This window comes from Puntigrus tetrazona, unplaced genomic scaffold, assembly GCF_018831695.1.
Source record: "Puntigrus tetrazona isolate hp1 unplaced genomic scaffold, ASM1883169v1 S000000648, whole genome shotgun sequence".
Taxonomy (NCBI): domain Eukaryota; kingdom Metazoa; phylum Chordata; class Actinopteri; order Cypriniformes; family Cyprinidae; genus Puntigrus; species Puntigrus tetrazona.
In genome coordinates, this window is record NW_025048269.1 from 10,485 (window position 1) to 38,081 (window position 27,597).

At 39.8% G+C, this 27,597-nt stretch overlaps 1 protein-coding gene and 2 pseudogenes across 1 annotated transcript; 2 read left to right on the forward strand and 1 right to left on the reverse strand.

Annotated features, from left to right (window-relative positions):
* Positions 1-2,028: 2,028 nt before the first annotated feature.
* Positions 2,029-4,212, forward strand: LOC122334837 (annotated as a pseudogene).
* A 15,908-nt stretch (positions 4,213-20,120) lies between these two features.
* Positions 20,121-21,773, reverse strand: LOC122334836 (serine/threonine-protein kinase pim-3-like). Its single transcript, XM_043232732.1, has 4 exons — positions 21,722-21,773; positions 21,519-21,601; positions 20,940-21,312; positions 20,121-20,800 (listed from the first exon to the last, which is right to left on the reverse strand). The coding sequence occupies exons 3-4, from the start codon at positions 21,274-21,276 to the stop codon at positions 20,457-20,459; spliced, it is 681 nt and encodes a 226-aa protein (XP_043088667.1). The 5' UTR covers positions 21,277-21,312; positions 21,519-21,601; positions 21,722-21,773; the 3' UTR covers positions 20,121-20,456.
* Positions 21,774-23,831: 2,058 nt separating this feature from the next.
* Positions 23,832-25,736, forward strand: LOC122334840 (annotated as a pseudogene).
* The last annotated feature ends 1,861 nt before the right edge of the window (positions 25,737-27,597 follow it).

The following is a 27,597-nucleotide window of genomic DNA, read 5'->3' on the forward strand; positions in this document are numbered from 1 at the left end:
TGAACAGAATGCAGCCATTTGATCAACGCCTGCCTGCATCCCAACCCCGAGGAGAGAATGCCTCTTGACAGACTCCTACTCCACGACTGGTTTAACGTATCTATATATGATCAACATACATCATTGAGATAACTCAAATTGCTTTTACTCTTTGTTAGTTGTTTCGTTTGCTGTCTAATGATCAATAAACCTGATTTTTTTTTTTCTGTTTTTGTCGTAGGTCATCCCAAAAGTCGTGGAGACAAGAGCACCCTGCTACGCCACACAGGAAGTGCCCTGCAGTCAGCGTAGTGTCTGGTGGGCTGACACGAGTGGCCCATCCATCCGTCCGGTCTTTGCGTCTTGCGAGACCGGCAAGCTCTGGTAGCGTCTGGCGCCAGGGCTTGACACCCAAAAAAATGTTAATAAACAAAAAAAAAAAAATAAAATACTCTGTGTGTGAAGATTTGTTATTCCTCGTCATAAAAATATGTGTCTTATTTGCCATTTGACACAACCCCTCTTCCGACCTGTAGTGACCACTACTTGTGTTGGACCACTCCAACCTCGTATAATTCAATTGTTTTGTAGGCCCCTATTGTAATATGTAAGAAATATCACCAGCTTCATGAGTACTTGTAACGTTTAATGAAGTGAAATTTTACTACAAATATTAATATTCAAAATATAATACTATTTATATAATTATCTTTTTTTAAGCTGTCTACAGTAGTTAAACAAGATTTCGGCAATAGTCTTTTTTGAATATTTTATTTGCTCATGTCATTAGATACAAATATCGAATATCGTGACCACTACTTGTGTTGGACCACTCCAACCTCGTATAATTCAATTATTTTGTAGGCCCTTATTGTACAAGATGGCAGTCAGAAAATGTTTGTTGTTTGTTTGTTTTTTGGTCAAACTTGAGTTCTGCTGTGGTTGTAGAATTTAGTTCCATCCCTGATTAAATACATACGAACCGGTTAATCACGTTCTTCAGGATTAGCAGAACATTAAACTCAATTAACAATATATAGTTTTTGTTACTGTCTTCCAGGCTGAATGTCGCACCATCTCAAAATCATGGCTGATTGCATAGCTTACAAATATTCAGGACATTCAAAATGTTTTATTAACTAGAACTTACTTAAGCTGCTTTTTCCCCAACAAGTCAATCCTACTGGACCCCTGCATTGGTATCCTCCCCATGAACCATAAGCTGTCTACCGCCCTCCTTTGGAAGTGAGAGAAAACACAAACATTAAAGGGAAAACTCGAATAGCCAAAAGCCAAGAGAGAGAATAGAGAAAATAGCTATTCAAAAGTGTAAAATTATCACAGTATTGTAAAGACTCTTGTTTAGAGAAACCCAAAATAATATACATGAATATACATCCCCTCCGTAAACGATATGCATGGACTGCATTTCATGAAATAAAAGGTTTTAAGACAAAATAGTTTCATTGTTGTTTTTATTATTATTATTTTTATTTAAGCAGAGGCTTTGTATTGTACTTCCAGGAATGCAGAGAAATATCATCAGCTTCATGAGTACTTGTAACGTTTAATGAAGTGGTGAAATTGTATTACAAATATTAATATTCAAAATATAATATTATTTACATAATTATCTCTCTTTTTTAGCTGTGTACAGTAGTTAAACAAGATTTCGGCAATAGTCTTTTTGTGAATATTTTATTTGCTCATATCATTAGATACAAACATCGAATAATACAAATGGCAACCAGGCAACCAGACTCCATGCAAGATTCTTTGCTGTTCCGTTCTCTTATGATGTCACATTCAGAATTCTCTTATGGAATGTTGGAGCATGTAAAAGTGTCAAACTCCAATATTACTTTTGTGGGTAGTTTGGAGAGACAGCAGTGTGTTAGTGCCATCATGGGTCAGCAAAACTCTTGTTTAAAGAAAGCGGTAGAGAGTGAGTGTGTGTACAATTCCCATCTAAGTACACCACTTCAGTCCAACATGCCAAATCCTCATCAGCGTGCTGGTACTGTTGAGGAAGATGGAGGAGATAGGGTGATGAGTGAGAAGAAGAAGGTGATGAGGAGGAAAAAATGGAGGTTTTGGAAGAGGTTGGCCTGTTTCCACTTCTCTCTCCCAAGAGCTGGGAAGAGTGAGAAAGCTCAGGATGAGAAAGTGGAGCAAAGCGAGAAGCTGGAGCAGGCTGGATCTTCTAGGTGCTCTGATGGTAAATCACATCAACGTCACCTAAATGTGCATAGAATCGGAGCTCTGTGAATCAAAAAGTGTCTTAATGCTGCTCTTATGATTTATTCAAGTATTGTTTTTGCGATCGTTCAGTCTTTTGTCATTTCCGATCCTCTCTTTAGATCAGATTTCTCTGCAGAACATCACATGTGATGTTCATCAGGAAGCTCCGAGCTCTAAAGTCCTCCCTCTTCTGAAGAGCAGCCGAGGAAGGAGCATCTTCAGGAGGAGTGTGTGGAAGATAATCTGTCCGAAGGAGAGATTAAGTCCCCGTTGACAGAACAACAGGACAGTGAAGTGGCCACGAGCAGTGAGAGTGGGTTTATTGCCATAACCCAAAACATACACACATATTTTATGGCTGCTTGATATATAACGCAGACATGAACATTCAGGCTGTTTACGTTTCGCAGAGATCAATACAAATATTCCATACGGTTTCTCCATTAACATTTAAAAAAACTACTCATACATGAGAATGTGAAAAAAATGTTAATGTTTCTTTATAGATATCTACTTGAACTACAGCATCGGTGCTAAACTGGGTGAAGGAGGATTCGGTGCTGTTTACAAGGGAGTGCGATGCAAGGATGGCTTTCCGGTAATTTTTAAAAAACATATACCCGATAAATTATTCTTTCGTTTTGTGTACATAGTGTACAACTAATCATTTGTTTTGTTGATCAGGTGGCACTGAAATTTGTCAAAAAAACAGAAAACATGAAATATATCAACATTGTAAGTAGACTGCACTCTCTCTGTTATCTCCTCACAGTCTCTGTTTTAATCATAGACAGGCAAATCATTTCTGTATTTAAAAACTGTCTTTCCGCTAGCCTGATCACGCCGAACCCGTTCCCCTGGAAATCGGCCTGACCGTCCTTGCCAATAAGGGTCCCAGCTCACCCCACATCATTGAGCTGCTGGACTGGCAGGAGTTTCCAGACCATTATGTTATGGTCTTGCAGTGCCCCTCGCCCTGTGAGAATCTCTTTGACTACTTGGAGCGCTGTGGAGGCATCTTAGACGAAAACTTTGCACGGCACGTGATGCAGCAGGTCGCCGAGGCTGCTGACAAATGCTGCAGCCGCGGAGTTCTTCATAGAGACATCAAACTGGAGAACTTGTTAGTTAACACAGACAACCTGGACGTGACTCTGATTGATTTCGGCTGCGGGGACCTGCTGCATGAAAATGCCGTACAGCACCTTTAGTGGTATGTATTATCAGGGTGCCTGAGATTTTCTGCAGTATTTTTAACTTTCGTGAGTGGTCAGACCAACTTGTCATGTTGCACATGCTAACGGTGAAGAGAAAACATGCCCTGCCGGTATAAACGTACAAATGTCTTTCCTCCAGGTACAGAGGAATACTGCCCCCCTGAATATTCAGAGACGGGCAAGTACAACGGACGGCCAGCAACAGTGTTTTCACTGGGGGTAGTTTTGTACACTTTGGTCTGCGGCTATTATCCAGACCACACCGATCTGGACAAGATCAAGAACTGGCTGTGGTATCTGCCCAGCTTGTCAAAAGGTCAGACCTTCGCAAACAAAGCCAACAGTAATTCTATATCGCAGAAAAGCACGAAAAAGTGCCATCTGAGCCAAGTGTCCGTCTTCCTCTAGATTATTTTTGCAAGCAGGTGAGTTGTTGTAAAGGAAGTTTAAGATAGCAGTCAAACGTCTCTCTCTTCTTTCTGAACAGAATGCAGCCATTTGATCAACGCCTGCCTGCATCCCAACCCCGAGGAGAGAATGCCTCTTGACAGACTCCTACTCCACGACTGGTTTAACGTACCTATATATGATCAACATACATCATTGAGATAACTCAAATTGCTTTTACTCTTTGTTAGTTGTTTCGTTTGCTGTCTAATGATCAATAAACCTGATTTTTTTTTTTCTGTTTTTTTTGTCGTAGGTCATCCCAAAAGTCGTGGAGACAAGAGCACCCTGCTACGGCCACACAGGAAGTGCCCTGCAGTCAGCGTAGTGTCTGGTGGGCTGACACGAGTGGCCCATCCATCCGTCCGGGTCTTTGCGTCTTGCGAGACCGGCAAGCTCTGGTAGCGTCTGGCGCCAGGGCTTGACACCCAAAAAAATGTTAATAAACAAAAAAAATAAAATACTCTGTGTGTGAAGATTTGTTATTCCTCGTCATAAAAATATGTGTCTTATTTGCCATTTGACACAACCCTCTTCCGACCTGTAGTGACCACTACTTGTGTTGGACCACTCCAACCTCGTATAATTCAATTGTTTTGTAGGCCCCTATTGTAATATGTAAGAAATATCACCAGCTTCATGAGTACTTGTAACGTTTAATGAAGTGAAATTTTACTACAAATATTAATATTCAAAATATAATACTATTTATATAATTATCTTTTTTTAAGCTGTCTACAGTAGTTAAACAAGATTTCGCAATAGTCTTTTTGTGAATATTTTATTTGCTCATGTCATTAGATACAAATATCGAATATCGTGACCACTACTTGTGTTGGACCACTCCAACCTCGTATAATTCAATTATTTTGTAGGCCCTTATTGTACAAGATGGCAGTCAGAAAATGTTTGTTGTTTGTTTGTTTTTGGTCAAACTTGAGTTCTGCTGTGGTTGTAGAATTTAGTTCCATCCCTGATTAAATACATACGAACCGGTTAATCATGTTCTTCAGGATTAGCAGAACATTAAACTCAATTAACAATATATAGTTTTTGTTACTGTCTTCCAGGCTGAATGTCGCACCATCTCAAAATCATGGCTGATTGCATAGCTTACAAATATTCAGGACATTCAAAATGTTTTATTAACTAGAACTTACTTAAGCTGCTTTTTCCCCAACAAGTCAATCCTACTGGACCCTGCATTGGTATCCTCCCCATGAACCATAAGCTGTCTACCGCCTCCTTTGGAGTGAGAGAAAACACAAACATTAAAGGGAAAACTCGAATAGCCAAAAGCCAAGAGAGAGAATAGAGAAAATAGCTATTCAAAAGTGTAAAATTATCACAGTATTGTAAAGACTCTTGTTTAGAGAAACCTAAAATAATATACATGAATATACATCCCTCCGTAAACGATATGCATGGACTGCATTTCATGAAATAAAAGGTTTTAAGACAAAATAGTTTCATTGTTGTTTTTATTATTATTATTTTTATTTAAGCAGAGGCTTTGTATTGTACTTCCAGGAATGCAGAGAAATATCATCAGCTTCATGAGTACTTGTAACGTTTAATGAAGTGGTGAAATTGTATTACAAATATTAATATTCAAAATATAATATTATTTACATAATTATCTCTCTTTTTTTAGCTGTGTACAGTAGTTAAACAAGATTTCGGCAATAGTCTTTTTTGTGAATATTTTATTTGCTCATATCATTAGATACAAACATCGAATAATACAAATGGCAACCAGGCAACCAGACTCCATGCAAGATTCTTTGCTGTTCCGTTTCTCTTATGATGTCACATTCAGAATTCTCTTATGGAATGTTGGAGCATGTAAAAGTGTCAAACTCCAATATTACTTTTGTGGGTAGTTTGGAGAGACAGCAGTGTGTTAGTGCCATCATGGGTCAGCAAAACTCTTGTTTAAAGAAAGCGGTAGAGAGTGAGTGTGTGTACAACTCCCATCTAAGTACACCACTTCAGTCCAACATGCCAAATCCTCATCAGCGTGCTGGTACTGTTGAGGAAGATGGAGGAGATAGGGTGATGAGTGAGAAGAAGAAGGTGATGAGGAAAAAATGGAGGTTTTGGAAGAGGTTGGCCTGTTTCCACTTCTCTCGCCCAAGAGCTGGGAAGAGTGAGAAAGCTCAGGATGAGAAAGTGGAGCAAAGCGAGAAGCTGGAGCAGGCTGGATCTTCTAGGTGCTCTGATGGTAAATCACATCAACGTCACCTAAATGTGCATAGAATCGGAGCTCTGTGAATCAAAAAGTGTCTTAATGCTGCTCTTATGATTTATTCAAGTATTGTTTTTGCGATCGTTCAGTCTTTTGTCATTTCCGATCCTCTCTTTAGATCAGATTTTCTCTGCAGAACATCACATGTGATGTTCATCAGGAAGCTCCGAGCTCTAAAGTCCTCCCCTCTTCTGAAGAGCAGCCGAGGAAGGAGCATCTTCAGGAGGAGTGTGTGGAAGATAATCTGTCCGAAGGAGAGATTAAGTCCCCGTTGACAGAACAACAGGACAGTGAAGTGGCCACGAGCAGTGAGAGTGGGTTTATTGCCATAACCCAAAACATACACACATATTTTATGGCTGCTTGATATATAACGCAGACATGAACATTCAGGCTGTTTACGTTTCGCAGAGATCAATACAAATATTCCATACGGTTTCTCCATTAACATTTAAAAATCTACTCATACATGAGAATGTGAAAAAAATGTTAATGTTTCTTTATAGATATCTACTTGAACTACAGCATCGGTGCTAAACTGGGTGAAGGAGGATTCGGTGCTGTTTACAAGGGAGTGCGATGCAAGGATGGCTTTCCGTAATTTTTAAAAACATATACCCGATAAATTATTCTTTCGTTTTGTGTACATAGTGTACAACTAATCATTTGTTTTGTTGATCAGGTGGCACTGAAATTTGTCAAAAAAACAGAAAACATGAAATATATCAACATTGTAAGTAGACTGCACTCTCTCTGTTATCTCCTCACAGTCTCTGTTTTAATCATAGACAGGCAAATCATTTCTGTATTTAAAAACTGTCTTTCCGCTAGCCTGATCACGCCGAACCCGTTCCCTGGAAATCGGCCTGACCGCCCTTGCCAATAAGGGTCCCAGCTCACCCCACATCATTGAGCTGCTGGACTGGCAGGAGTTTCCAGACCATTATGTTATGGTCTTGCAGTGCCCCTCGCCCTGTGAGAATCTCTTTGACTACTTGGAGCGCTGTGGAGGCATCTTAGACGAAAAACTTTGCACGGCACGTGATGCAGCAGGTCGCCGAGGCTGCTGACAAATGCTGCAGCCGCGGAGTTCTTCATAGAGACATCAAACTGGAGAACTTGTTAGTTAACACAGACAACCTGGACGTGACTCTGATTGATTTCGGCTGCGGGGACCTGCTGCATGAAATGCCGTACAGCACCTTTAGTGGTATGTATTATCAGGGTGCCTGAGATTTTCTGCAGTATTTTTAACTTTCGTGAGTGGTCAGACCAACTTGTCATGTTGCACATGCTAACGGTGAAGAGAAAACATGCCCTGCCGGTATAAACGTACAAATGTCTTTCCTCCAGGTACAGAGGAATACTGCCCCCCTGAATATTCAGAGACGGGCAAGTACAACGGACGGCCAGCAACAGTGTTTTCACTGGGGGTAGTTTTGTACACTTTGGTCTGCGGCTTATTATCCAGACCACACCGATCTGGACAAGATCAAGAACTGGCTGTGGTATCTGCCCAGCTTGTCAAAAGGTCAGACCTTCGCAAACAAAGCCAACAGTAATTCTATATCGCAGAAAAGCACGAAAAAGTGCCATCTGAGCCAAGTGTCCGTCTTCCTCTAGATTATTTTTGCAAGCAGGTGAGTTGTTGTAAAGGAAGTTTAAGATAGCAGTCAAACGTCTCTCTCTTCTTTCTGAACAGAATGCAGCCATTTGATCAACGCCTGCCTGCATCCCAACCCCGAGGAGAGAATGCCTCTTGACAGACTCCTACCCACGACTGGTTTAACGTACCTATATATGATCAACATACATCATTGAGATAACTCAAATTGCTTTTACTCTTTGTTAGTTGTTTCGTTTGCTGTCTAATGATCAATAAACCTGATTTTTTTTTTTTTTTCTGTTTTTGTCGTAGGTCATCCCAAAAGTCGTGGAGACAAGAGCACCCTGCTACGGCCACACAGGAAGTGCCCTGCAGTCAGCGTAGTGTCTGGTGGGCTGACACGAGTGGCCCATCCATCCGTCCGGGTCTTTGCGTCTTGCGAGACCGGCAAGCTCTGGTAGCGTCTGGCGCCAGGGCTTGACACCCAAAAAATGTTAATAAACAAAAAAAAAAAAATACTCTGTGTGTGAAGATTTGTTATTCCTCGTCATAAAAATATGTGTCTTATTTGCCATTTGACACAACCCCTCTTCCGACCTGTAGTGACCACTACTTGTGTTGGACCACTCCAACCTCGTATAATTCAATTGTTTTGTAGGCCCCTATTGTAATATGTAAGAAATATCACCAGCTTCATGAGTACTTGTAACGTTTAATGAAGTGAAATTTTACTACAAATATTAATATTCAAAATATAATACTATTTATATAATTATCTTTTTTTAAGCTGTCTACAGTAGTTAAACAAGATTTCGGCAATAGTCTTTTTGTGAATATTTTATTTGCTCATGTCATTAGATACAAATATCGAATATCGTGACCACTACTTGTGTTGGACCACTCCAACCTCGTATAATTCAATTATTTTGTAGGCCCTTATTGTACAAGATGGCAGTCAGAAAATGTTTGTTGTTTGTTTGTTTTTGGTCAAACTTGAGTTCTGCTGTGGTTGTAGAATTTAGTTCCATCCCTGATTAAATACATACGAACCGGTTAATCACGTTCTTCAGGATTAGCAGAACATTAAACTCAATTAACAATATATAGTTTTTGTTACTGTCTTCCAGGCTGAATGTCGCACCATCTCAAAATCATGGCTGATTTCATAGCTTACAAATATTCAGGACATTCAAAATGTTTTATTAACTAGAACTTACTTAAGCTGCTTTTTCCCCCAACAAGTCAATCCTACTGGACCCCTGCATTGGTATCCTCCCCATGAACCATAAGCTGTCTACCGCCCTCCTTTGGAAGTGAGAGAAAACACAAACATTAAAGGGAAAACTCGAATAGCCAAAAGCCAAGAGAGAGAATAGAGAAAATAGCTATTCAAAAGTGTAAAATTATCACAGTATTGTAAAGACTCTTGTTTAGAGAAACCCAAAATAATATACATGAATATACATCCTCCGTAAACGATATGCATGGACTGCATTTCATGAAATAAAAGGTTTTAAGACAAAATAGTTTCATTGTTGTTTTTATTATTATTATTTTTATTTAAGCAGAGGCTTTGTATTGTACTTCCAGGAATGCAGAGAAATATCATCAGCTTCATGAGTACTTGTAACGTTTAATGAAGTGGTGAAATTGTATTACAAATATTAATATTCAAAATATAATATTATTTACATAATTATCTCTCTTTTTTTAGCTGTGTACAGTAGTTAAACAAGATTTCGGCAATAGTCTTTTTGTGAATATTTTATTTGCTCATATCATTAGATACAAACATCGAATAATACAAATGGCAACCAGGCAACCAGACTCCATGCAAGATTCTTTGCTGTTCCGTTCTCTTATGATGTCACATTCAGAATTCTCTTATGGAATGTTGGAGCATGTAAAAGTGTCAAACTCAATATTACTTTTGTGGGTAGTTTGGAGAGACAGCAGTGTGTTAGTGCCATCATGGGTCAGCAAAACTCTTGTTTAAAGCGGTAGAGAGTGAGTGTGTGTACAATTCCCATCTAAGTACACCACTTCAGTCCAACATGCCAAATCCTCATCAGCGTGCTGGTACTGTTGAGGAAGATGGAGGAGATAGGGTGATGAGTGAGAAGAAGAAGGTGATGAGGAAAAAAAAATGGAGGTTTTGGAAGAGGTTGGCCTGTTTCCACTTCTCTCGCCCAAGAGCTGGGAAGAGTGAGAAAGCTCAGGATGAGAAAGTGGAGCAAAGCGAGAAGCTGGAGCAGGCTGGATCTTCTAGGTGCTCTGATGGTAAATCACATCAACGTCACCTAAATGTGCATAGAATCGGAGCTCTGTGAATCAAAAAGTGTCTTAATGCTGCTCTTATGATTTATTCAAGTATTGTTTTTGCGATCGTTCAGTCTTTTGTCATTTCCGATCCTCTCTTTAGATCAGATTTCTCTGCAGAACATCACATGTGATGTTCATCAGGAAGCTCCGAGCTCTAAAGTCCTCCCCTCTTCTGAAGAGCAGCCGAGGAAGGAGCATCTTCAGGAGGAGTGTGTGGAAGATAATCTGTCCGAAGGAGAGATTAAGTCCCGTTGACAGAACAACAGGACAGTGAAGTGGCCACGAGCAGTGAGAGTGGGTTTATTGCCATAACCCAAAACATACACACATATTTTATGGCTGCTTGATATATAACGCAGACATGAACATTCAGGCTGTTTACGTTTACGCAGAGATCAATACAAATATTCCATACGGTTTCTCCATTAACATTTAAAAACTACTCATACATGAGAATGTGAAAAAATGTTAATGTTTCTTTATAGATATCTACTTGAACTACAGCATCGGTGCTAAAAACTGGGTGAAGGAGGATTCGGTGCTGTTTACAAGGAGTGCGATGCAAGGATGGCTTTCCGTAATTTTTAAAAACATATACCCGATAAATTATTCTTTCGTTTTGTGTACATAGTGTACAACTAATCATTTGTTTTGTTGATCAGGTGGCACTGAAATTTGTCAAAAAAACAGAAAACATGAAATATATCAACATTGTAAGTAGACTGCACTCTCTCTGTTATCTCCTCACAGTCTCTGTTTTAATCATAGACAGGCAAATCATTTCTGTATTTAAAAACTGTCTTTCCGCTAGCCTGATCACGCCGAACCCGTTCCTGGAAATCGGCCTGACCGTCCTTGCCAATAAGGGTCCCAGCTCACCCCACATCATTGAGCTGCTGGACTGGCAGGAGTTTCCAGACCATTATGTTATGGTCTTGCAGTGCCCCTCGCCCTGTGAGAATCTCTTTGACTACTTGGAGCGCTGTGGAGGCATCTTAGACGAAAACTTTGCACGGCACGTGATGCAGCAGGTCGTCGAGGCTGCTGACAAATGCTGCAGCCGCGGAGTTCTTCATAGAGACATCAAACTGGAGAACTTGTTAGTTAACACAGACAACCTGGACGTGACTCTGATTGATTTCGCTGCGGGGACCTGCTGCATGAAATGCCGTACAGCACCTTTTAGTGGTATGTATTATCAGGGTGCCTGAGATTTTCTGCAGTATTTTTAACTTTCGTGAGTGGTCAGACCAACTTGTCATGTTGCACATGCTAACGGTGAAGAGAAAACATGCCCTGCCGGTATAAACGTACAAATGTCTTTCCTCCAGGTACAGAGGAATACTGCCCCCCTGAATATTCAGAGACGGGGCAAGTACAACGGACGGCCAGCAACAGTGTTTTCACTGGGGGTAGTTTTGTACACTTTGGTCTGCGGCTATTATCCAGACCACACCGATCTGGACAAGATCAAGAACTGGCTGTGGTATCTGCCCAGCTTGTCAAAAGGTCAGACCTTCGCAAACAAAGCCAACAGTAATTCTATATCGCAGAAAAGCACGAAAAAGTGCCATCTGAGCCAAGTGTCCGTCTTCCTCTAGATTATTTTTTGCAAGCAGGTGAGTTGTTGTAAAGGAAGTTTAAGATAGCAGTCAAACGTCTCTCTCTTCTTTCTGAACAGAATGCAGCCATTTGATCAACGCCTGCCTGCATCCCAACCCCGAGGAGAGAATGCCTCTTGACAGACTCCTACTCCACGACTGGTTTAACGTACCTATATATGATCAACATACATCATTGAGATAACTCAAATTGCTTTTACTCTTTGTTAGTTGTTTCGTTTGCTGTCTAATGATCAATAAACCTGATTTTTTTTTTTCTGTTTTTGTCGTAGGTCATCCCAAAAGTCGTGGAGACAAGAGCACCCTGCTACGGCCACACAGGAAGTGCCCTGCAGTCAGCGTAGTGTCTGGTGGGCTGACACGAGTGGCCCATCCATCCGTCCGGGTCTTTGCGTCTTGCGAGACCGGCAAGCTCTGGTAGCGCGTCTGGCGCCAGGGCTTGACACCCAAAAAAATGTTAATAAACAAAAAAAAATAAAATACTCTGTGTGTTAAGATTTGTTATTCCTCGTCATAAAAATATGTGTCTTATTTGCCATTTGACACAACCCCTCTTCCGACCTGTAGTGACCACTACTTGTGTTGGACCACTCCAACCTCGTATAATTCAATTGTTTTGTAGGCCCCTATTGTAATATGTAAGAAATATCACCAGCTTCATGAGTACTTGTAACGTTTAATGAAGTGAAATTTTATTACAAATTAATATTCAAAATATAATACTATTTATATAATTATCTTTTTTTTTAAGCTGTCTACAGTATGTGACGGAAGGGGTATAGTTTTTAACAGTAACGCTTAAGTCAAAGAAATCCGACTACGCCACCCTAGGGATTATTCCCTGGGAACAAAGTTATAATTGGACAGGTTCGGATCCCCCTGGGAAAACACACCTCATCCTCCCTCACTCTCAGCACTGGAGCCCTCAGGGTTGTGTTCTGAGCCCCTGCTGTACTCGCTGTACACACATGACTGTGTGGCCACTACAAACTCCACCACCATCATTAAATTTGCTGACGACACTGTCGTGGTGGGCCTGATCTCCAACAACGATGAGATGGCCTACCTTCAGGAGATCAACAACCTGGAGAGATGGTGTCAGGAGAACAATCTTCTCCTGAACGTCAGCAAAACAAAGGAGTTAATAGTGGACTTCAGCACGAAGCAGGTGCGCTCTTACCATCCCATCATGATCGACGGGACCCCAGTGGAGAGAGTGGACAGTTTCCGGTACCTGGGTGTTCACATCACGCAGGACCTGTCTTGGTCCTGTCACATCAACACCCTGGTGAAGAAGGCCCGGCAGCGTCTATACCATCTGAGGCGCTTAAGGGACTTCAGACTCCCATCTCAGGTGCTCAGGAACTTTTACACCTGCACCATCGAGAGTGTCCTGACGGGAAACATCACCTCCTGGTTCGGGAACAGCACCATGCAGGACAGGCGAGCTCTTCAGAAGGTGGTGCGGTCAGCTGAGCGCACCATCCGCACTGAGCTCCCTGTACTGCAGCACATCTACAACAAGCGGTGCTGTACCAGGGCCAGGAAGATCGTGGAAGACCTCAGCCATCCCAACAATGGACTCTTTTCTCTGCTGCGTTCAGGAAAGCGCTTTCGTTCCCTGAAGGCAAACACAGAGAGAATGAGGAGGAGCTTCTTCCCGCAGGCCATTCGGAGTCTGAACCAGAGAACACCCAGCACCTAATTACCGGAATTCCCATGTTCACCCCTCTTTCCCCAGATACTCGCCACTTACATTTGGACAATTGCACAGCCACTTTACACTTACACTTTATACACTTTACACTTTATATCTTATACTTTATATTTATATTCTATTTTATTTTATTTTTTTATATTCTACTTTGCACACTTCTTTTTTATACATATTTTTATATTTTATATTTATATATACATTTAAATTTTGTTTCTATTTTGATGCTGGACGGTTGTAAAGAACATTTCACTGCATGTCGTTACCATGTATGTATGTGTATGTGACAAATAAAATTTGAATTTGAATTTGATTTTTCATATGAAGTTAGGCTAGACACTTGGGTAGCATATAAAAGTATAAATTTTATTAATACACAAATTTTAAATGCTTTCATAAAAAGAAAAAGCACCGCTTCAAAACAAGAATACAAATACAGAAATAATCTAAGGTTGGGGTCCTACAATAAATCACATACATCCGGCAGGGCTGAGGCTTCCAGCGGCAAGAGGAGTTCGGTTTTTACGATGGCACACTTCCACGCACACACCCCTGTGCACTCAGATCACACTACTAAATACTCAGTGTTACACAGCATACCAAGAAGAACCACCACCAGGAGAGAAAGCCAACCACCCGTGGGACCCCAGCTCCTGCAATGAAGCAAACAAAATAAATACAAAATTACAACATTAACCACAAAGTATAACAAACAATACATTAAAGCCACGCCGCACCAACAGGGGCACAAAGAAAAGAAAACAAAGACTTAAATCAAATACAAAATCAGGTTACATCCAAAAAGGTAATTTAAACCAAACAATTCGATCAAGAAAAGTAAATATCAACTAAACTCACAGAATGAAATGGAACAAGACAAACTAAAAGACAGGTGTAACGAATGGGAGAAAGGAGGTGATCTTGAACATTACTCCCAGAAATAAAGAATACATAATTTCAAGCGGGCATTAAAACCACATCCAAACCAGACACGAACAGTCCCCTTTAAGAGTTACTGATGGCAGCTTCGGCGTTGTAACCAGGATAATTTAGCAGCATAAAGAGAAGTCAAAAGCACGTGGTTTCTATATGGGCGAAACAAAAAAAGGGAGGATTCTACGCAAAAAGGACAAAAAAAGATGTTAATCTGCATCACATGGTTCCCCAAATTTTAAGTATTGGTAGCACTTACCGTGAGAATATTACGCAGCAATAAATATCTATGGGCACCGGTTTGTCACTCATGCCTTCCGCTCACACAGTGGGGTACAGGAAATCATGACTATTTTGTGCGTAACAACATTACCTCCTCCAAGTAGGTTAACAGGTTAAAAACACCGGCTCGGAAGAATGTACGTTACCTTTAAGCCAAGTCAAGGCCGCAACAATAATATGGTGGACGGCATACATACTGCGCCCACAGAAACAGTCGCTAATGAGGCATCTACGTATAAATACAAGGGTCTTTGTAGAAAAAACACATAAACGTATTCTCTTACACCAAATAATGATCTTTAAAATAGCATTATGTGACCCGTTAAAATACAGTGAACTGTAATGGCCTGTTTGCTTCATAAATGAAAACAAGAACAATATAATTCAGTTTATTATTACTAAATTTGAATGAAACTTTTTCACTGATCGCTATTCACATTCTATGTGGATATTGTCACCTATACCGAACAGTTTCACAATTGTGTTTTACTTCACAATATTGACAATACTGACAGGAATTTATATTTTGCATTATGATAAGGACCAAAAGTATTACCATAATACGGTCTCAGTGCTCATGTGTTAGTTTTTGCTTATTATGAATTACTTGTCTATTTGACCTATAATTTTATTTTTGATTTTAAATTTGACTTCATATTTGTACCCTTAATTTCTTTGTAATTTTTGTATTTTGCCTTTTTTAATGAATACATTGTTTGTATTATTATATATGCATATTTTAAAATATGTCTATAGTCACAGTCAATTTCCTACAAAAACTAGTTAAACATTTTTAAACATTCCGATCAGAACATCAAACAGGTTCTCCCCACTCAGTGACGCACCCACTGAGAAACCTGATCAAAGTGCTCTAGTAATTGGCGATTCTATTGTACGGAACGTGAAAATAGAGACACCAGCCACCATAGTCCAATGCTTACCGGAGCCAGAGCGTCTGACATCTTGTCAAATTTAAAAGTGCTGGCTAATGCTAAACGTAAATTTCGTAAGATTGTTATTCACGTCGGCGCTAATGATGTTCGACTTCGCCAGTCGGAGATCACTAAAAATAATATTAAAGAGGTGTGTGAATTTGCAAGCACGATGTCGGACAATGTAATATGCTCTGGTCCCCTCCTGCTTACCGGGGTGATGAGATTTACAGCAGATTGCTGGGTCTCAATGGCTGGATGTCTAAGTGGTGCCCGCAGAACAACATAGGCTTTATAGACAATTGGATGAGTTTCTGGGGCAGACCTGACCTGTTGAAAAGAGATGGTCTTCATCCTCTTGGGGTGGTGCCGCTCTTCTATCTAGAAATATGGCATATAGTCTTATAGCTCCAACATGACCAACTAGTGCCCAGGTCAGGAAGCAGACAGACCGGCTAAACCGACCGTCTGCTAGCTGCCTCACGTCACAGAAGGCAGTTAATTCTCAGCACATTCTCAGAGACTCTTTCACCTAGATATCACACTATAGAGACTGTGTCTGTTCCCGAATTAGAATATGCAGAGAACGTCCAAACCTAATCAAAAGCAATAATTTAATTAATGTCCAACAAATTAAAACTACCTATAATTCAAATAAGCAAACGATAAAACTTGGCTCGCTAAATATTAGATCACTTTCCACAAAAGCACTTTATGTATATGATTTGATCAATGATCAGAAGCTAGATTTGCTTTGTTTGACAGAAACCTGGCTAAAACCAGATGATTATATTACTCTAAATGAATCTACCCCCAAAATTATTTCTATAAAAATGAGCCACGCTTAAAAGGTAGAGGGGAGGTGTTGCTACAATTTATAACAATATTCTTAGTTCTTCTCAGAGGGCAGGCTTTAAGTATAACTCATTTGAAGTTTTGGTGCTGCATATAACATTATCTACAGAATCATGTGCTAGTGATAAATCTTCTGTTATGTTTGTACTGGCTACCGTATACAGGCCACCAGGGCACAGCACAGATTTCATCAAAGAATTTGCTGATTTTCTAACTGAGTTAGTACTGGCCGCAGATAAAGTCTTAATTGTTGGCGATTTTAATATCCATGTTGATAATGAAAAGACTCATTAGGATCAGCTTTCTTAGACATTTTGAACTCCATTGGGGTTAGACAACACGTCTCTGGACCTACTCATTGTAGAAATCATACTCTAGATCTAATACTGTCACATGGAATGGATGTTAAAATGGTTGAAGTACTGCAGCAAAGTGATGACATTTCAGATCACTATCTAGTCTTGTGTGAACTCTGTATAGTTAAACCTGTAAACTCTGCACCTTATTACAAGTATGGTAGAACCATCACTTCCACCACAAAAGAAAGCTTTCTAAATAACCTTCCTGACTTATCTCAATTCCTTAGCTCATCCAATACGACGCAAAAACTTGATGATGTAACAGAAACTATGCACTCTCTTTTTTCTAGCACTTTAGATACAGTTGCTCCTTTGCACTTAAAAAAGATAAAAGAAAACAATCTGACTCCATGGTATAATGACAACACACGCACTCTAAAGAGAGCAGCCCGGAAAATGGAGCGCAGGTGGAGAAAAACCAAATTAGAAGTATTTCGTATTGCCTGGCGGGAGAGTATGCTGTCATACAGAAAAGCATTAAAAATAGCAAGATCTGATTATTTTTCATCCCTTTTAGAAGAAAACAAACACAACCCCCGGTATTTATTCAGTACAGTAACTAAATTAACAAAAATAAAGCATCAACAGGTGCTAATATTCCCCAAGAGCATAGCTGCAATGAGTACATGAATTTCTTTACTTCTAAGATTGATACCATCAGAGATAAAATTGTAACTATGCAGCCGTCAACTACAGTTTCACATCAGATAGTGAGCTTTAGATCCCCTGAGGAACAATTACACTCTTTCTCTATTATAGGAGAAGAAGACTTGTACAAACTTGTTAAATTATCTAAACCAGCAACATGTATGTTAGACCCTGTTCCATCTAAACTATTAAAAGATCTGCTTCCAGAAGTCATAGATCCTATTTTGAACATTATTAATTCATCATTGTCATTAGGTTATGTTCCCAAAACCTTTAAACTGGCTGTAGTTAAACCTCTCATTAAGAAACCACATCTTGATCCCAAAGACTTTTTAAATTACAGACCAATCTCTAATCTCCCTTTTCTGTCAAAGATACTAGAAAAGGTAGTATCCTCACAACTGTATTCCTTTTTAGAAAAAAATGGTGTCTGTGAGGATTTCCAATCAGGTTTTAGACCGTACCATAGTACTGAGACTGCTCTCATTAGAGTTACTAATGACCTGCTTCTATCATCTGATCGTGGTTTTATCTCGTTATTAGTGCTATTAGATCTTAGCGCAGCATTCGATACTATCGATCACAACATTCTCTTGGATAGACTAGAAAACTATGTTGGCATTAGAGGAAGCGCCTTAGCATGGTTTAAATCATATCTATCTGACCGCTATCAGTTTGTGGCATTAAATGAGGAGGTATCATATCGATTAAAAGTGAAATATGGAGTTCCTCAAGGCTCAGTGCTAGGACCGTTACTTTTCAACCTGTACATGTTACCTCTGGGAGATATTATCAGGAGTCATGGTGTTAGTTTTCACTGCTATGCTGATGATACTCAGCTCTATATTTCAGCGCAGCCTGGTGATACACACCAAATTGAGAATCTAACAGAATGCATAGTCGATATAAAAAGCTGGATGATGAGTAACTTCTTAATGTTAAATTCTGAAAAAACAGAGGTGCTAATAATTGGACCTAAAACCCCACATATAATAATCTAGAACACAGCCTATCACTTGATGGCTGCTCTGTTAATTCTTCATTGTCAGTTAGGAACCTAGGTGTGCTGTTTGACCGCAATCTTTCCTTTGAAAATCATGTTTCTAGCATCTGTAAAACTGCGTTTTTCCATCTTAAAAATATATCTAAATTACGACCTATGCTTTCAACCTCTAATGCAGAAATATTAATTCATGCGTTTATGACCTCAAGGTTAGATTATTGCAATGCTTTATTGGGTGGTTGTTCTGCACGCTTAATAAACAAACTTCAGCTAGTCCAAAACGCAGCAGCCAGAGTCCTTACTAGAACAAGGAAGTATGATCATATTAGCCCAGTTCTGTCAACACTGCACTGGCTCCTATCAAACATCGAATAGATTTTAAAATCTTATTAATTACCTATAAAGCCCTGAATGGTTTAGCTCCTCAATCCTTCAGCGAGCTCTTATCACATTATAGTCCTGCACGTCCGCTCATGTTCTCAAAACTCTGGCCATTTGATACTACCTAGAATATCAAAATCAACTGCGGGCAGCAGATCATTTTCCTATCTAGCACCTAAACTCTGGAACAATCTCCCTAACTCTGTTCGGGAAGCAGACACACTCTGCCAGTTTAAATCTAGATTAAAGACACATCTTTTTAACTTAGCCTACACATAACACACCAACACGCCTTTTATTATTCAAATCCGTTAAAGGATTTTTAGGCTGCATTACTTAGATTTGCTGGAACCGGGAACACTACTCCTAAAATACGATGTACTTGTGACATCGTAAAAAGAATGGCATCTACGCTAATATTAGTCCTGTCTCTTTCTCAATCTGCTTTCACAGTTTGTATCCAGACTAGATGGTGGATCAGCACCCAGAGATTATGTTCATCAGAGACCAGAACACCTAGATGCGCCCCGTGGACCAATCACCAGATCCTGATGCACACACGCACACGCACACACTAAGTCATTTACACTACCTGACACAGCTGCGTTTAAAATTGAACTGGAAGTTAAGTGCTGGGCGTCCGGTCAGAGGAGAACTGACCCCAACTGAGTCTGGTTTCTCCCAAGGTTTTTTTTCTCCATTCTGTATGCATGGGGTTTTGTTTCCTTTGCGCTGTCGCCTCTGGCTTGCTTGGTTGGGGACACTTAACTTCTAGTGACTATCGTTGAATTGACTACAGAGACCGTCTCTGCATTTAATAAGAAATTGGTCACTCTCGTCATTATACATCCATGTCATTATACTGTACAGTGCTTTGATGCAACCTGTGTTGTTAAAAGCGCTATATAAATAAAAATGATTGATTAATTGATTGATTTTTATGTACAGTATATGCATATTTTGCTATTAATGTCAAATATATTTTGCATTAATTGTTCTTTAGTTTTTTATTGATCTGTTGTTTTTCAGTTGATTATGTCATATCCAATGCTACATGGGTCTGTAGTTCTTTCTCTCAACAAAGCTGTTACAGTTTAGTACATTATTTGTCCAAATACTGTTTAAATGCTGTTTTAGTTTGTGAAAAACTTTAAGACATTTTCAAAATCTCATAAAATGGATTTCAGAACAAAGTGGGTGGGTGCTGTTGTTTCTCTCCTTTAACATTTGCATGTTTATTTATTTGTCATCAACTACTGGATAGATTTGACCTTTGATTTTATTTATTTTCCCGGGTGCTTTTCCTGTCTCAATTATAAAAGCACATTATACTACTTTAAATACAAAACAAAACATTTATTTACACAATTAATATACATATATACAATTATATTTAGCTTCTATCTGATCCCATCAGAGCTCGGGTTTCAGCTGGCGCTGCATGTTCAGCTCCTCCAGCATCTACACAGAGCTCCTCACAGACTGAAGAAGAGGAGAGAAAGCTGATGTTCTTCTCCTCTTTTCTTTTGGTGCCCAGAGGAAGCTGTTCTCTACAGTTTCTGTGTCAGTACAAATCATTCAAGCCATTTATCTAGACTGATCCTGACCATACAACCCAACCAAAGACTGCAGTGATTGTGATTTCTGTAAAGTCATTGTCCACCTGTTCAGTTTAACCAGGGGTGGAGCTCAATGTCATCTAAAGTGGGCCGATCTGCCGCCTCTGCACTGAGACACCAGCTGATCAACTGACGGCACTCTGTTACACACAACACAGCACTTGTGTTCAGCAACACAAAACAACAAACGTCACAGGATTTGTGTCTCTTGCCTGTAGACAGCTTTCGAGGGAAGCGCAGTATGCTTTTGGAGGTGACTCTCCGTGTGACTCTGAAGGGCAACCACCCGCACAGGATTTTATAGAGAGTCACCCCGACTGACCAAACAGTAGCCGGTCCTGCATGATAGCGACGCTGACCGAACCATTCAGGAGGGGCGTACTGAAGAGTGCCTGAGAGACACAGCAACAACAGAAAGACTCCAGTCCAAAATATCTTTCAACGGTTTCTCTTTGTTTGATCATCATCAACGTACAAACACATCCACAGAGTGATGTAGAGAGATCTTTCTTGCTGTAACGATAAAACTACCTGAAAACCATCTGTAGGCCGAGTCCTTTACTAGGTCTCCACAGCCAAAGTCCAGCAGCTTGACTTCATGTGAGTCCGTGGAAATCAGCAGGTTCTGGGGCTTGACGTCCCGGTGCAGGACTCCGCGGCTTTCGCAGTGTTTCAACGCGCTGATGAGCTGCTGCAGCACTTTCTTGGCCAGGCTCTCATCCAGGTAGCCGATCTCCTCACAGAAACTCTGGAGATCTTGGCAAGGAACCGGACGCTCCAGGATCATGATGTATTGAGCGGGACTGTCAAACCACTCCACGAGCTGCAGGACATTGGGGCAGGCAGGAGCTGAATTCACCAGAGTCATCAATGCCACCTCCAGCGGCAGCCGGCCATGTCCTTCCTGCTGGGACAAATGCTGCGTTATATCCAGATGTGTTCAAACCAATGAGAAACAGAACAGATTCACTCACAACTTTCAGTCTCCTCTGCGGCGTGACTTTAGAGACATATTTGATGGCAACCTGTAGACAGAACAAGCTCCTGTATAACATTTACTGATCTCAATTCTTAGGCTTCTTGAATGAATAACAGAAGAAAATTTCTTACTGGCAGTCCATCAGACCTGCGTGTCCCAGCAAACACAGAGCCGAATCCACCTCTTCCCAGCAATGAACCCTTCACATATGTTTCTGTAACATAAGATCACAAGAAATGTCTGCGAGAAAAACACGTTGTAGTATCTAAAACTGTTCAGTAACAAGTCTTCTCATAATCTGAGCCTGATTTCTTTAATGTAAGTCTATTCTGACCTCTGCGAGAGCGTTTGGCAGGTCTTCTGCATGAGGTGGATGGACGCTGATCTCCCTGACTGCCGCTCTGCCACTTCCTCTTCCTGTTAGTCTGATCCGCTGACACAGAAACGGCCAACTCAGAAGGTAGAGGTGCTATATAGCCAGGCAGCTCTTGACTCGGTGTCTGGGTTTGGTTTGGCAGCGGTTCCTGGTCGTGGTCACCAGAGACACGTCTCCCAACCTCCTGAACAGCAGCACTCCTGGATCTGGAGCGGCCTGAAGATGGAGCATTTCATCCATACAATAACTAAAGGTCCTATTATAATAACCAGATATCACATACCAATAACACAAATAATAAACAACTGAAATATAAAACACTCACCGTCTTTCAGCCATGTGAGCCATTTAAACCAAACCAAACTCCAATAAATAGAAATACAAAGCAAGAAAAATAACAAAATAGCAACAAACTAAATCAATTAGCGAAAGAAATAATAAATGTATACTGTCCTCGGAAAACAACGAACAAAACAGAAAAAAAACTCCAAACTTCTTCAAAATTAAGAGAAGAACAGTTAAATAAGTATTCTCAGGATAAATATCTGCAAAAGTCTCTTTGAGGTCGCCTCATCTCTCATAAGACATTTATATTCAGAAAGAATTCATTTAGGTGCACTCGTCGCTATAGCAACTAAAATTCGAATCAAACAGACGTCGCGTGCGTGAGCGCGCAGCATAAAATAAAAAAAAAAAAAAAAAAAAACCTTTCTTTATTTTTAACTATTTATTTAAATTTGTGAGATTTATGTAAACACAAAGTTTTTCCTATGTGATTTTATATTGACACACATTTAAAAAATATATTAATACGGATTTTTCTTTATGCACAGCATCGCCAGTTAATGTTAATTGGTGTAGTTATTATTTAAGTATCATAACTTTTTATTAGAAATGTAGTTATAGTTGTGTAATTCATATTATATTTATTTGACAGGTATTCTTTTACGAATCAATTTACAAATTAATTTAAAATCAATTACGGAGCAAAATACATATGCTGTTGAAACGGAACAAGCAATGTGTAATTAAGAATGTTAATTAATCACATATATAATTTTCATTTGAAGTGATTAAGTATTTTATTAAAAATTAATTTAATCGATTTAACATTGTCGTCATATATTTATTGTTTGCGTATTCGAATCACGTGACCTGACCGTTTCCTCTTAGCTAGTCCATAGAAATATGAATATAAAACCGCAGGTAGGTTAAGTTATTAATAATAACTTAAATATTTGTTTTTAATCTCAAAATCCCGTTCAAATAATATTTATCACGTCTACACTTACTCATATTGATATTCATCAAATTCATATTTTCAGTTAAGGGAATAGAGACTTTTCTACTACTAACAAAATTGATCGTGTATGAAGATAATTTTGACAATGATGTGAAGAAAAGGCTGTTTTAATTTAGCCAGAGCTCATAATAAAACAATATAAACATACGGATAATAATAATAATAATAATAATAATAATAATAATAATAATAATAATAATAATAATAATAATAAATAGCTTACATAAAAAATAATCAATAAAAAATCTGAACAAACGCAAACCATCCCAATCATGGATTAAGATATTTGATGTAACTAGGTCTATTTGTGAATAAAACGGACGTACGCACGCGTCGTCGTCATAGCAACGAGTGTAATGATATGAATTCCGGCTGAAAATATAAACACTGTCTGTTTTGAGAGACGAGACGAGACGACTTCAAAGACTTTTGGAGAGTATTTTCTGCGCAAAACTGGGATTTTTGGACTTTGGAAGATTTCTATACGCAGAGAGTTCAGATTATTTCTGAGAACACTTTTATTATATTATATTTTTTTTCATTTGGAAGAAGTTCGGAGGCGTTTTCAATTGTTTCTACTTCAGAGGAGTATTTCTGAGGACAGTATTTATTTACTTGTTCGTTCATTCATTTCATTAGTTTGGTCAGTTATTTTATTTTATTTTATTTTATTTTATTTTAATTTTATTTTAATTTTATTTTTATTTTAATTTTATTTTTATTTTTATTTTTATTTTTGATTTATTGGAGTTTGGTTTGGTTTAAATGGCTCACATGGCTGAAAGACGCGGTAAGTGTTTTATATTTCAGTTGTTTATTATTTGTGTTATTGGTCTGTGATATCTGGTTATTATAATAGGACCTTTAGTTATTGTATGGATGAAATGCTCCATCTTCAGGCCGCTCCAGATCCAGGAGTGCTGCTGTTCAGGAGGTTGGGAGACGTGTCTCTGGTGACCACGACCAGGAACCGCTGCCAAACCAAACCCAGACTCCGAGTCAAGAGCTGCCTGGCTATATAGCTCCTCTACCTTCTCAGTTGGCCGTTTCTGTGTCAGCGGATCAGACTAACAGGAAGAGGAAGTGGCAGAGCGGCAGTCAGGGAGATCAGCATCCATCCACCTCCTGCAGAAGACCTGCCAAACGCTCTCGCAGAGGTCAGAATAGACTTACATTAAAGAAATCAGGCTCAGATTATGAGAAGACTTGTTACTGAACAGTTTTAGATACTACAACGTGTTTTCTCTTGCAGAGATTTCTAGTGATCTTATGTTACAGAAACATATGTGAAGGGTTCATTGCTGGGAAGAGGTGGATTCGCTCTGTGTTTGCTGGGACACGAAGATCTGATGGACTGCCAGTAAGACATTTCCTTCTGTTATTCATTCAAGAAGCCTAAGAATTGAGATCAGTATATGTTATACAGGAGCTTGTTCTGTCTACAGGTTGCCATCAAATATGTCTCTAAAGTCACGCCGCAGAGGAGACTGAAAGTTGTGAGTGAATCTGTTCTGTTTCTCATTGGTTTGAACACATCTGGATATAACGCAGCATTTGTCCCTGCAGGAAGGACATGGCCGGCTGCCGCTGGAGGTGGCATTGATGACTCTGGTGAATTCAGCTCCTGCCTGCCCCAATGTCCTGCAGCTCGTGGAGTGGTTTGACAGTCCCGCTCAATACATCATGATCCTGGAGCGTCCCGTTCCTTGCCAAGATCTCCAGAGTTTCTGTGAGGAGAACGGCTACCTGGATGAGAGCCTGGCAAAGAAAGTGCTGCTGCAGCTCATCAGCGCGTTGAAACACTGCGAGAGCCGCGGAGTCCTGCACCGGGACGTCAAGCCCCAGAACCTGCTGATTTCCACGGACTCACATGAAGTCAAGCTGCTGGACTTTGGCTGTGGAGACCTAGTAAAGGACTCGGCCTACAGATGGTTTTCAGGTAGTTTTATCGTTACAGCAGGAAAGATCTCTCTACATCACTCTGTGGATGTGTTTGTACGTAGATGATGATCAAACAAAGAGAAACCGTTGAAAGATATTTTGGACTGGAGTCTTTCTGTTGTTGCTGTGTCTCTCAGGCACTCTTCAGTACGCCCCTCCTGAATGGTTCGGTCAGCGTCGCTATCATGCAGGACCGGCTACTGTTTGGTCAGTCGGGGTGACTCTCTATAAAATCCTGTGCGGTGGTTGCCCTTCAGAGTCACACGGAGAGTCACCTCCAAAAGCATACTGCACTTCCCTCGAAAGCTGTCTACAGGCAAGAGACGCAAATCCTGTGACGTTTGTTGTTTTGTGTTGCTGAACACAAGTGCTGTGTTGTGTGTAACAGAGTGCCGTCAGTTGATCAGCGCGTGTCTCAGTGCAGCGGCGGCAGATCGGCCCACTTTAGATGACATTGAGCTCCACCCCTGGTTAAACTGAACAGGTGGACAATGACTTTACAGAAATCACAATCACTGCAGTCTTTGGTTGGGTTGTATGGTCAGGATCAGTCTAGATAAATGGCTTGAATGATTTGTACTGACACAGAAACTGTAGAGAACAGCTTCCTCTGGGCACCAAAAGAAAAGAGGAGAAGAACATCAGCTTTCTCTCCTCTTCTTCAGTCTGTGAGGAGCTCTGTGTAGATGCTGGAGGAGCTGAACATGCAGCGCCAGCTGAAACCCGAGCTCTGATATAATTGTATATATGTATATTAATTGTGTAAATAAATAATTTGATTTTGTTTTGTATTTAAAGCAGCATAATGTGCTTTACAATTAGGTCAGGGAAAAGCACCCAGAAATTAGAAAAATTATAAAGAAAAAACAAAAGGTCAAATCTATCCAGTATGTGTTGACAGATGCACAGAATGCATATCACTAAAATATTTTGTAAAACAAAATAATTATTAACTAAAATAAATAAAATTATATTTTTGAGTACTACTGTACTGTAGTGACCACTACTTGTGTTGGACCACTCCAACCTCGTATAATTCAGTTGTTTTGTAGGCCCCTATTGTAATATGTAAGAAATATCACCAGCTTCATGAGTACTTGTAACGTTTAATGAAGTGAAATTTTATTACAAATATTAATATTCAAAATATAATACTATTTATATAATTATCTTTTTTTTAAGCTGTCTACAGTAGTTAAACAAGATTTCGGCAATAGTCTTTTTGTGAATATTTTATTTGCTCATATCATTAGATACAAACATCGAATAATACAAATGGCAACCAGGCAACCAGACTCTAGGCAAGATTCTTTGCTGTTCCGTTCTCTTATGATGTCACATTCAGAATTCTCTTATGGAATGTTGGAGCATGTAAAAGTGTCAAACTCCAATATTACTTTTGTGGGTAGTTTGGAGAGACAGCAGTGTGTTAGTGCCATCATGGGTCAGCAAAACTCTTGTTTAAAGAAAGCGGTGGAGAGTGAGTGTGTGTACAATTCCCATCTAAGTACACCACTTCAGTCCAACATGCCAAATCCTCATCAGCGTGCTGGTACTGTTGAGGAAGATGGAGGAGATAGGGTGATGAGTGAGAAGAAGAAGGTGATGAGGAAAAAAATGGAGGTTTTGGAAGAGGTTGGCCTGTTTCCACTTCTCTCGCCCAAGAGCTGGGAAGAGTGAGAAAGCTCAGGATGAGAAAGTGGAGCAAAGCGAGAAGCTGGAGCAGGCTGGATCTTCTAGGTGCTCTGATGGTAAATCACATCAACGTCACCTAAATGTGCATAGAATCGGAGCTCTGTGATTCAAAAAGTGTCTTAATGCTGCTCTTATGATTTATTCAAGTATTGTTTTTGCGATCGTTCAGTCTTTTGTCATTTCCGATCCTCTCTTTAGATCAGATTTCTCTGCAGAACATCACATGTGATGTTCATCAGGAAGCTCCGAGCTCTAAAGTCCTCCCCTCTTCTGAAGAGCAGCCGAGGAAGTAGCATCTTCAGAAGTGTGTGGAAGATAATCTGTCCGAAGGAGAGATTAAGTCCCCGTTGACAGAACAACAGGACAGTGAAGTGGCCACGAGCAGTGAGAGTGGGTTTATTGCCATAACCCAAAACATACACACATATTTTATGGCTGCTTGATATATAACGCAGACATGAACATTCAGGCTGTTTACGTTTCGCAGAGATCAATACAAATATTCCATACGGTTTCTCCATTAACATTTAAAAAAACTACTCATACATGAGAATGTGAAAAAAATGTTAATGTTTCTTTATAGATATCTACTTGAACTACAGCATTGGTGCTAAACTGGGTGAAGGAGGATTCGGTGCTGTTTACAAGGGAGTGCGATGCAAGGATGGCTTTCCGGTAATTTTTAAAAAACATATATCCGATAAATTATTCTTTCGTTTTGTGTACATGATTTAGAGCAGCTGATCTGTTTAACTTTGGTCGCTTTTGACTGAAAATTTGTACATTTTGAAAATTAAAAAATCGTTTGTGTTCAAGTTTGCCTGTAGCAACAATAATTCAAGCGCGTGATCCACAAATAAAGGCCGCATGAGGCTGGCTTATAAGAACATGATCA

Bases quoted from the DNA above. Each gene is read 5' to 3' on its own strand.
- LOC122334836 (XM_043232732.1), bottom strand. From the start codon at position 21,276: ATGACTCTGGTGAATTCAGCTCCTGCCTGCCCCAATGTCCTGCAGCTC. The intron at 20,801-20,939 runs GTAGTTTTATCG...TGTGTCTCTCAG, and splicing joins GGCCTACAGATGGTTTTCAG to GCACTCTTCAGTACGCCCCT.